The sequence below is a fragment of the Centrocercus urophasianus genome, unplaced genomic scaffold, assembly GCF_019232065.1.
Source record: "Centrocercus urophasianus isolate 14NV4802_14NV808 unplaced genomic scaffold, USGS_Curo_1.0 seq_14, whole genome shotgun sequence".
Lineage (NCBI taxonomy): Eukaryota > Metazoa > Chordata > Aves > Galliformes > Phasianidae > Centrocercus > Centrocercus urophasianus.
The window spans coordinates 11,122,571-11,134,620 of record NW_024884586.1 but is presented as its reverse complement, the minus strand read 5'-3'; the positions used below and the strand labels follow the sequence as shown (position 1 = coordinate 11,134,620).

The 12,050-nt window shown below is 33.9% G+C and overlaps 1 protein-coding gene across 3 annotated transcripts in view; it reads right to left on the bottom strand.

Annotated features, from left to right (window-relative positions):
* Positions 1–348: 348 nt before the first annotated feature.
* PPFIA1 (PTPRF interacting protein alpha 1) overlaps positions 349–12,050 on the bottom strand; it is a 57,364-nt gene continuing 45,662 nt past the window's right edge. The window contains exons 22-30 of one of the 3 annotated variants that reach the window (XM_042813330.1): positions 11,380–11,442; positions 10,784–10,810; positions 8,851–9,026; positions 8,671–8,768; positions 7,520–7,695; positions 6,988–7,056; positions 5,247–5,412; positions 3,996–4,066; positions 349–2,718 (exon numbers count right to left, since the gene is read on the bottom strand). In XM_042813330.1, coding sequence (XP_042669264.1) covers positions 4,008–4,066; positions 5,247–5,412; positions 6,988–7,056; positions 7,520–7,695; positions 8,671–8,768; positions 8,851–9,026; positions 10,784–10,810; positions 11,380–11,442 — 834 coding nt within the window. In that variant the 3' untranslated portion in view covers positions 349–2,718; positions 3,996–4,007. The remainder of the gene's footprint in view (positions 2,719–3,995; positions 4,067–5,246; positions 5,413–6,987; positions 7,057–7,519; positions 7,696–8,670; positions 8,769–8,850; positions 9,027–10,783; positions 10,811–11,379; positions 11,443–12,050) is intronic. The other 2 variants (XM_042813331.1, XM_042813332.1) reach the window with 2 other exon arrangements.

Sequence of the window (12,050 nt, the reverse complement as noted above, 5' to 3'; positions counted from 1 at the left end):
ATATTTACCTGCCTTCTAAATGTGAAAAAAAAAAAAAAGAAAGTTTAAAGTCCTCAGATAATTCAATCATCTTTATTGCAAATAAAAAAGGGTTCTCACATTTTAAAACACGTTTTCATAGCACTTCACAACTGAAGCCTTTAAAGACATTTGGCATTTACAGAAAAAAAAAAAAAAAAAAAAAAAAAATCACTGAATCAAGATTTAAAGATTACTCCATGTGCCTTTTACACATGCAGTTGCAATATCCTTCTTTGTGGGGTGTTACTAAAACAAAATAGTGTTTTTCTCAACTTCCCTGGGATAGGGACAGCTTTGCCATGTAATTCAAAGGAAACCAACACACAGTTTTGCAATTTTGTTGAAAGCTTTTTCTATTTCACTTTTATTCTAGCTCTCATGTTGATTCCATTGTTCCGTAACAGTCAGGGTTCACAGCCTTAAAGTAATAACCACATTTTCCCATTTTACCAGTCTATTCTGCATTTTCACTTTCGAGAAGCAACAGTACATGACTTTGAACATGCCTACCATCATATCAGCAACCAGAGACACACACGCTATTTTTTTCTACCTGCTTAGCTAAACAGTGAGACGAGGTTTCCTTCTGCAGTTTCACCTTAGTGTTTTTTCCAGAAAGATAGCTTTTCAGAAAATATAAACGTCTGCCACTTATCAGATAGCAACACAAACAGACAGTCATTATTACTAAACGACGTTTAAAGCATTGATCACAGTATTTCCATTCCAGGCATTCCACATCCTGCTCTGGATCTTGAGGACATGACGAAATATGCTTCAATTGCTCAGCAAGTTTATTTGTCTCTTTCCTTTTACACAAGAAATGGTTTACAACATATCTTAATTGAAATAAGCAGCCCTGTTACGACCCAGGTTTTCATCGGTTCCCTGGACTCCTATGCTTCCCCCCAAATATCACTACTGTCAATTTCATTTTATTAACAAAGCAATAATTGCTGCTATATGTAACAGCACTTCAATTTTCATCACACTGACCAAAATACAGTGAAGTTATATTAGAGTTTCATTGGAGGGAGGAGGGCATTGTGGGGTGAAAAAAAGAAGTAAATCATAGCTCTAAGTAATGTCAAAGTACTGAAGTACTGTCCAAAAAAGTCTCAACACAAACTTGAACAATTCCCAAGAGAAAGTCACTTCTAACGTAATATTTTCCTGCTGGAGAAGAATCTTCATGTGAAACAAGATGTACAGGGCAGCAAAGAATCATTAAGATGCTTTATTGACAAATATCCACTCACCGCAAAAAGTATCTGCCTGCATACAATTAGATTTTAGCTTTTCAATAGTGTTTTATTGGCAGTGGAAAATGCATCAGTACTTTATTGAAAGAAAGCAATAAATAATACTGTGATAAAAATAGTTCAAAAGTAGACTGTACATATTGTTACATAATCTGAAAATACACAAAAGATTAATAGAAAAACAGAACAGTAACAATGAATTTGTTTTACAAGCAAGTTAAAAGTGGAAAACAAAATAAGAAAAAAAGACATGCTATATATATATTGTTGCATAATAAATAATGCACCATCTGAACAGAATCTTGCTGGCTTTTTAATATGCCATTTACAAGTGTTGGGATACATTTTTCTACTCATACAGTCCAAAATGGCTACAACCATTTAAACTAAAGTCCAGACGACTCTTTAGAACAAGTTTACAAAACACAAAATATGATTTACGTAAGAAAAGTAAGGCCTTGATTAGGAGTTGCACTGCTTTAGTTCTCAGCACACTGTACCTTCATTTTCACTAGTTATTTGACGTGAGACTGCAGTGTTTCATGACTGGTCCATTAAAATTAGTTTTACCAGCATCTTTCCACAAGTGCTTTCAGTCAAAAAAAAATCAGCACAAAAGCACTCTCTGTGGCCTGTGGATTACAACCAGGAATTATTATGAAGTCTATCTTCCTCAGTTAAGAAAAACAGTTCTTGGTTTATGGCTTGGTTCTCAGTCACGGTGAAGATATGCTATACAAATACAGCAGAGACAGAGTTGTGACCGAGTCAATCACTTCTAAAATGTGTCCCATGGTGTTCTAGTTCTTCCCAGCTTTTCAAACGAGTTATATTTTAAATAAAGACAAATTCCCACTGCTTGACAATTCCTTTGTGGAAAGGTACACTTCTGAAAAGAAGAACAATTATGTACCATACCTTCAACAAACAACATACGCTTGTCTGAAAAAAAGCTGGACTTGTTTTCAGATCTAGTTAACATTTCCAAAAGACAAAATATATACTGCTTGGTGTCATGATACTTTTACAAAGGTATTAAAATTCTTTTCACCTTCAGTTTCATTATTAAAAAACAATGATAATTACAGTAACTGCATAATTTACAAAAACCTTACATTATTTATAGGGACATATACATACAAGCATTACAGTACATTCAGTTGGAAAGACTAAAATTAGATTAAAAATCAGCAATGATTCATTGTAGACTGAATAGAAACAGAAAAAAGTAAGTAACTATATAAATGAGAAGTCACATAAATATAAGAAACATTTAGATTCTAAAATATTTTCTCTATAGTACTCATGAATTTATTTGCTAATTAAAAACTCTGTAATAAAATATCTCAAAGTGTCCATTTAAGAAGTATTAACAGGTTACGCTTTCCAAATGTTCAAAATGCTGCATATCACCGGTAGAAATAGTGTGGGTAAACTGCAAAATAAAGAAATCATTGGATTAGAATGAAATGTTGTTAAAAAAAACAAAACAAAACACAAACCATTTGCTAAGTTCCTCACAAACAACTCAGTAGTGTAGCAGTCATGCACCAAATTATTACCATGCCACAACATATACCATTTCATTGCATATTATTAATTTCAGTTGCAAAGTAAAGCACGAGGTCAAGTACTTCCTAGATTTTTCATTCTAGGTCATTTGCATCATAATCCTCCACACTGAGAATTTTCTAGTGTGTATATGGGTGAAGACACTAAACTTTGATGTCTTAAAACTAAGAACATTAACAAAACCCCTGAGATTATATACACTGACAGATCCACATAATTTTAGTTGCTGAGAACTCTCTAGAGCTAAACCTGTATGTGTGAAAAGGTTCAGGATTTGAAGAAAAGGCAGCCACTATACATGAGTTGGTACGGATTTTACTGGTGGAAAGAAAGAAGCTGTACACAGAAGAGATAGAGATGGGCAATTTATTCCCATAGATAACTGCTAGTGACAGTAAGAATATTTTTTCATTGGATTTCTTCTATACCCAACAATCCAAAATGTTAGTTTCCAAACTTGTTTGTAAAACAAGATTGTTAGATGAGAAAATACAGCAGAGGCTGCTGAAGAAAAAAATCAAGCCAAATCCTCATGACAGAACTGAATTCTAGTCTATTCACTAGCTGGAAGACATCCATTTTTTGTTTAAATATCCTTTGTTATCAAGCTGCTTCACTGTCACCACTGTTCCACAATTACCCAAACCTTGGACTGCAGGCAACTAAATCCAAACAGACAAACTAAACAATCGCAATGGTATGGAGTATGGAACTTGAAATCAATGTAGTTACCCCATAAAAATTCAATATGGAAGATATTGCAGTATATTTGACCAAAGACTGAAAGAATCTGAATCACAATACCGCAAACTGAGTTTTCTTTCCACTATATCCCTAATTTAGTTCCCTTCCTCCCCACTTTCACTAGCTGTTTCACTTCACCTTTGACTTCAGCGCTTTCTACACAGTCACTTGCATGCATAATCCTTTCTGAGGTGATTTAAAAAAAAAAAAAAAAGAGGAATATCACAATGTACAAAAGAAAATACTGAAACTCAGTTGTCTTTGTAAGAAATAAGCTTAATATTTTGAACAACCTACTCTGCAAGTTGAAAAACCTTTAAAATTTGTTCTATTAAAACGCCTGACACTTTACTCATAAATAGCTGCTTTACCATTACACCTATCAACTTTACTCACCAGAAGAAGGCTTTAACAGGAGTAGGTCCTTACTGTAGCAGAATCCAATCTTTGTGTTCCTGATACACTGCCTATTTCAAGAAGCATGGGAAAACATGCAGAACACAGCATGCATGTTAGTTTTCAAAAACCATCACAGCAGTGTGATTATAGCTACTACACTCACAAGTTACAAGTTAGAAAATCTAAATTTACTGTATATACTTTATATATTTTTCACTTCTAGTTTCTGTGGCTATTGAAAAGAATCCTAAAAAAGACCTGCATGCCAACTGGCACACGAACTGCCAGTGGTGTGTATATATATATATTCTAATACAGTAAGAAGAGGTGTTTTAATGTAAGAAAGTTTTATTTATACATAGTTTTTCATATGAATTCTGGAAGATGTTTTGTGCTAGTGAAAATCTTTAATGTAAACCAACTCACATTTTAAGTAGTAAAGGTAGTAACATCAGGTGTAAAGGGTGGTTCTTTGACTTTTACTCCCATATACTCCTCAGAACTTGAGACAACTCTGACAGACTATGAGGAAACTCACATCCTATCTATTCCAATTAAACATATTTTCAATCTATTTTTTACTTGTTTTGTAAGAAAAATTGAGAATTTATTCTCACGGTATTAGAGACTGGTTTTAAATCGACAATATAATTACTCTGACAGATCTCACTTCCAAGTGTTGTTTCTTTTCCTTTTCATACAGTGTTTTTGCTCCCTCTTTCTTTTTCCCTTTACAGAGAAGGGAGACATCCATCCGTATAAATCATTCTAATAAATAATTCTAAAATAGTGGTTACAAATACGCTCAATAGTTAAATGACCACTGGGGGGGAAGGAATGTACTTTTTTCTCAAGTTGTAATATTCTCAAAAATACCTGAGAGATATAACATTTCCTGAATGCATTTTACTGCATTTCAGATGTGGGACCAATTAAATTGGTCTAATTGCTACTAATTCAAAACCATGCGTCACATTACAAGACTTCTAACTAAATGCCCTTTCACTTTCCCAGTTTAGTAAAATTTCCTGAATATAATTATCTTTGTTATTCCAATGAAGTAAAAAGAACCTCCTTATCTAGCACAGTTCCTGAAATTACAAAGCACTCTGTGGTTAAACAGTGTTACAAATACAATCATGCACAAGGCAGATGCTTTTATGGAGCAAAAAAACTAACTTGAACTTCATTTCCCTATAATCTCAAGCAAGAAAGTGCATCATGCTTAAAATAATCTAAAGTAAATACCATCAATCTGCATCTTCTTTGGCTGCATAGAGGGTGAAGACATTGAGGTTGTAACTCTGAAATTTGCAGGAAGAGTCTCTGCTGATCCAGCAGCTAAACCTCTTATGTCCTTTGGTCTAAACTTCTTTCTCCATGAAGGTGCTCGCCTAAAGCTCTTATCATCATCCTGTTAAATTGATAAACATTAGCAGTTCAAAAATTTAGGATTGTTACCAACATTAAAAGGATTACTGACAATTTAGGTAAATACATCATCATTGAACGGCCTAATTTTCAACAGCTCAATTGCAATGGGTCACTTTTTTCAAAAATATGTGCTCATTTACTGGAGTGTAGGCTCTTCATCTAAGTAATTATGCAAATTCATGTGTTTGGCACATCTAGGAAACCCTTGTAGTTCAAATGTTTTTACTTCCCGATTTGTAGTAATTTGCATTGTACCGTCTAAGAATGAGTGATATGAAATGGAACATCTCATAAAAGCTACTTAAGAACATTTCAGCTTAAGCTGAACAGCTGTTTGTAACTTAAAATTTTGTTTTACAGGAGTGCTGATACAACTATAGCACGTTCTCATGCTACAAATTGAGGTAATCAGAGTGAGGAGAAAAAAGTTGAACAGCAGTAGTAAATACTGCCGTTCAGAGCAGCGGTTAATTGCCTTGGTAATTACAACTTAAAGATTCCCAAAGGATTCTTTCTGCATTCATATATCTGCATCTTTCAGAAGTATCACACTGTAATTAAATGCAACCGTTTAAATCACCCTGCCCAAAAATGCCTCTTCCAATGAATGTCAACGTACTATATCCACTGTCAATCTACACTTGTCAATTTCACCTTTAGAAACAATTCTATCTTTTGATTGCTGTTTTATATAATATATTACATTTTATAATTAAAATTAGGAGACACGTGCCTTCATTATTTGGAAAGATCTTCATAATCAAATACTTTTGCTGCTCATTGTAACCAGAACAGAGTAGAACACCCCTCCCTCAAAGCTCCATCTCCCACAATGAGAAATCACTACTGAAAAATAACTCAGAAAACTATCAAGCTGTTTTCTGTAGAGATGATTAAAAGCTTAGTGTAGATACATACTAGGCTATCAGGATGTGCCATAGAAGGGCTACAACAAGTCTAGTTTTGTATCTTTATTTTCTGTCACCCAAAACTGCAAACGATGCTTGAGGTGAGGCTGCACCAACACAGTTTCTCATACATAGCTTGTTAGAGCTTTGTACTACTTACATTGGAATAATGCATGTACACCGTAAATCACAGACTGTCTAATAAGAATCACTTGGATGAGCAAACATTTTTGGTCATTGTTCCACACTAGTATTAACAGATAGTAACTCAAGGATAACTTGAGTAACTTGGGATAAAGGTTTGAACTGTACTGTACAGACCTTCTCAGTTATACTTGATCGACCTGCAACGTCAGTAACTGTTTTCCCCACACTTTACATAGGAAAGAATGATTCAACGACAAGTGTGCTGCTAGTAGGCTTAACTACGCAAGCTTCAGATAAACTTGCAGAATCACCTCATGCTTTCACATTCAAAGTTATCTTACACAAAAACTGCCATATCCAAGAATTCACAACAAATTTACAAGTCCTTTTTTTGGTCACAATTTTGTCAGTAAATTGACAAGGGTCAAGCTACATTCTTTGACTTAGCAGTTCTGATATAATTCCTAGAAACACAGAACTCAAAAGCTCAAGAAACTTACTTCATCAAGTCTTCTGTCAGTGCCCATAATGAGAAGGTTATTAAATTCCCTCTCCAGAACAGCACGAGCCTAAAATTTAGAGTATGAAATAGAAAAAATGATTGTTAAAATTTCAGGAGCCTGTATTTCTTTTAAAACAAATTGTTGAAGATCTTCTAATCAGAGTATTAAACATTCTTAACACTTGAAAAGTAAGAGTGGTTAAGCTTTCTAAGTTGTAACATGAACAACAAAAAATGATACGTTTTACACTAATATTAAGATGGAATATGAGCAAAAGTTACAAACAGCATTCTTTTTTCAAGCAGATTTAACAACTAGAACTGTAACTAAGTAGAAAATAATTAAAGCATAGCTCCGTTTTTTCTTTTTACAGGAAAAACAATTAGGAACAACTTTCCATTTCCAATAGCCAGGAATACAAAGACACGTGCTTACCTAAAAAAAAAAAAAAAAAAAAAAAAGTTTCCATTTTTATCCTTTCTAAAGGGGAAAAAAAATACCCATCAACCATAATGTAAATCTTGCTTACCTGTGTGTTCTGCGTCGGTATTTGTAATAAGAGAGCTAATGCATTGTAATCAAATGTTTCATCTAAGGCCACAAGTGCACCATGAACTCCACTCTCTACAAGGTTATTCGCATATTCTTTGAGGCCAATGGACAATACCCAACGGATCATTCTATCGTTGCTCCACACAAGGACATCTATGCAGGAAAGAATTTGATTTATATAGTGAGACTTTTCTGAACAAAAAAATAAAAAAATACAGTCCTTTCTTGTTCTGCATGTTGGTGTAGGGATTGATATTCATGTATGCAGAACTCATTGTGATTGATGCTAAGCAGCAGCCCTAAAGGAATTCTGTTATTTAATATTCAGGATACAAATTAATCTCCCCCTACTTTTTTTGAGTGCACGAGATGGTCTGAATTGACAACAACACTTCATGTTTGGACTGCAATGGATTGTTTCCAGTCAGCAGTTTTTGCTACATCCATCACCACTGGATCTTGCACAACCTCCTCTCTCTGCCTACAGAGATTAGTCACATTATTTATGAGAAAAGTACAGTTGGGCAATAGTGTTCATGCAGGTAGGAATCAACATGGATCCTGTATTTTAAACTATCATTTTCAAGTGGCTTAACCTTACTTGCAACAGACTAAATATTTATTTTCTTTTGTACAACTCAGAAGTCCAATAGCAGTTTAATGCATTTCCTATTGAAACTGAACAGAAAAGCTTTATTATGTTTTATAATCTTATTTACCTTTAAGTTCTGACAGCATTCAATTTAGTAGCATACACTTTTGTATACACGCTACTATAATTTTCTGCAATTCTAAGTGGAAAGGAAATGTATTTGAATTTTGCTGAAGGACATTCACACTGTAAGAGTGCAAAGATCAACATACTGTTAATATACTGCCATTTTTTTCGAAGAAAAACACCATAAATTAGTACTTGTACAGCACTAATATCAAAACAATAATTATGTTCTTAATAGGTTTCTGGTGGTTTGTAGTTTTGTGTTGTTGTTAATTGTTTTTACACTACACAGGAGTATTTATACCAATCAAACCAAAACATTTTTGAGGCAGAATGGTGCAAGCAGAATGGATTCAGACTGAGGACAAAACTTTAGTCATTAACCTTTAACTTAACTATTGGTCACCAACCTTTAATTTCAGATTGGCTTTCCTCTCTTTTTCTTTCAAGTTCTTTTCGATCATAGTTCAGTCTTCTTAGGCACATAATTCCACACTGAAAACTGTTTCTGTTTAGAAAGGAAAAAAAGTTATTTAGAGGTAAACAAAATACTTGCTGTAGATGTTTGGTGTCCAGCTTAACCCATTTACCTGTGAAAACTGTCCACCATTTTAAGTTGGCCACGTAGATCTTTTTTAGTTAAGTGATCCAGCATTCGAGCATCAACAAGACATTCCATGAAATAGCTGCGATACTGAGGGAGCCCCAGACTAGGGAGCCATTCATTGCCAATCCACTCGTGGTTCATATCACCATATGCTAATGTCTGTTTTTAAGAAGTAAAACATAAGCTTATTAAAATGAGAAATAGAGAGAAAAGCTTTTTTAGACAACATATTTTAAAGATTGTGATAAAACAATGCTTATAGCGCTAAAAATTCCGTAAACACATCAAAAACATTAAACAGTACATGTAGGTTTTTGAAGAAGCTATCATCATGAAGTAAAGCAGGCCCAGACAGTCAGATCAGTAAGTAAAACTGCCCTAATATATATGTCATCTTAAAGAGTATGAAAAAAAATTATGCAACAACATTTAAAAACTAAGGTGTAACTGTTTCAGTAGCAAGACTCCCAGAACTTCATTTTGTTGAGCTGAAAATGCAGCGTTTCTTGAAAAGTGAAGGTGCTGAAAATATTGTCTCTTGAAAATTTAGCAGAAAAAGTAATTTTCTTAAAAAATTACTTAGCACAAAAATACATGATGGTTGAAAAATAACTGTAGTTGTTTGGCTTTTTTCTAATATGCCTAGCAGTTTTCAGAAGCAGGTCCCAATTATATAAGCAGAAATCAAAAAGTTCCCTATAGAAAAACCAATGACTCTAATTGCTAGCCCTCATTATAATGGTAGACTCCATTTAGACTCCACCTTCACACAGATCTGCAGATCACCAAACATTTTTTGTAGAACACTTCAGAAAACAATTTGAAACTAGGTATCTAAACATTCCTCAAGCAACAAAAAACAGCAGCTCTCTTTTTTCAAAAGAGAAGGCAGATAACTTATTTTTACTGCAGAAGTTAAGTTTTATTTCTTCTCTAGAGGAAACATCTTCTAGAAAGAAGTAAGGTGACACAAATGTATTTCTTCAAGCCATCACTGGGTAACAAAATTGAAAAAGCACATTATTTTTGTAATAGGGATACAAGCCGTGCTTGCTAACATAGACAATCTGCAAACGAGCACCTGAGAAAAAGTTAATGGGACTTCAACAGGTTTAAACTGGAAGGGAACCACATGAGAAGAGACTGTACCATCCAAAGATATAAGTCACGGGCAAATCCTGAGTCCTGTTTATATGCCTGTATAAAAAAACCTGAACTTTCTCAATGCCTGAAAATACAATTAGGATCTGTCAAACTTGAAGGGAAAACAATTAATCAAGGGGGATTACATAATTAGTGCACAGAAATCTTCTTAGTTGTCTAGGCTTACTATGCAGTACACCTGTGATGGTGGCTAGGTTGAGCAAGAACTTTCTGTACGCAACAGATATTCTCACTGGACTGGTGCCCCAAAGAGCCATTTCCACATTAAAAAATTCAAGGCTTTACATCATTACATTTTAATTTGATCTAGTTTGTTAAACACAAACATAATACCACAATGCTTGATAAGAATAAGTAACTTCATTTTGGATATTCAAAAGCTTGAGGACAAATGTTTTTGAAAGCTAATGATAAGAAAGCCTTTGGAATATTTTTCCCTTACCATTTCTATTTAGAAGTGGCACATATATAATTTTTTGTGATACATTATGTAATAAAAGATATTTTACAAATTTTGCCATGATGAACCACGTCTTGTGAGCTGTATAAAAACATTAACGCTTTTAAACAGCCTAAACATAAGTGTATCCTGTAACTCTGTACTACGTAAACATGTAGTTTCCCTCTTTCCCAGTCCCCATTCTACACCAAGAGTCACTCCATGAAATGGCAATCAAAGAAAATCAGATTCTTTCGTGCTCATTATGACAACACATTGCATGTAGTCTATAATATTATATAAAGTTTCCAACCTGAGCCCAGCTTCCCTCCTCATCTTCCTGTTACGTGGTTAGAAAAGCAAAAGAACACATATATTAGTACTTAAGTTTAGTAATGAGACAAAAGTTAAAGATGCACTGCAAACTCTAAGTCTACTGCATACAAAGAAAATCTACATAGTGCATGCATCATGCATTGTGAGAAATACACAAGACACTCATTGTCCCATAAGAATTTGGAAAACCATCTACTGATCAACTTTTCTGGAAGAGAAATAGAGAAATTTCTACACAAATAGATCAATTTTATCTCTCAGTTAAATCAAGTCAGCTTTTTTTTTTCTTTTTTTTTTTTTAAACAGATTCTAGAAAGTTTGTTGCTTGTGTGGTTTTTTTAATTTTGTTTTTTTTTTAAACAGTCTTATCAATGTTGATTTTTTTCCCATCTGGAAAAAAAAACACATCAATAATCAAATTGCAAGGTTAATGATTAGAAAAAGCCACAATGCAGAACTGTAATGCATTAATTTTTAAAAGGATAGAAAGAAGACCAAAGGGCCCTTGGTTCAGTAGTTCAAAAAGTGGGAAAAGCACTCTAACGAACAGAAGTGGCAACACCATAAACTAACCGTTTGTTGTGTGGCTGTAAGATTTTCCATTTCTTCATGTGTTACCCAGACATTTCCCGTGGTCTAACATGACCCCACAGTGAACCAATCACATCCAATGAAAGGAAAGCAGTAACAAAGAGGAAAGGTTGCAGAACATATAAGCAATCGGTACATATAAGGAGCAGGCATGGGCAAAAGCAATGGTTTCTAAAAGTTTTAAGTACAGGTCAATCTATCTAACATGACAGCATAGAATAAAAGGCCATTAACACAGATCACTTTTTCTTCAAAGATATTACACAACTGAACATGACAAGTAACTTTCATTGATGTAATTAGTGTACCAACATTTGACTGTGCTCTAATCCAAAACATGTATTTGTAGTCTTGTACATAACCTCAGAAATCCCAAAAATAACTTCAGACTGTAGAGTACACAGACTTGAGAGATGGAATTCAACTTTCAGTGTTTAAATTTAACACAATGTATAAGGTACAAGTGGACCCCTAATTCCACACAGTATGAATTACTAATCCAAATGAAAAGCCCTGCATACATGGATTTAAAAAAACTCTTTTTTACTACAAACTATTTTACAAATTTCTCTACAAACATGTGAACATCATCTGTATTATGTTTTGTTTCTAAGGTTAAAAGGAGAGACAAATAAGTATTCTAAGTATTTTTA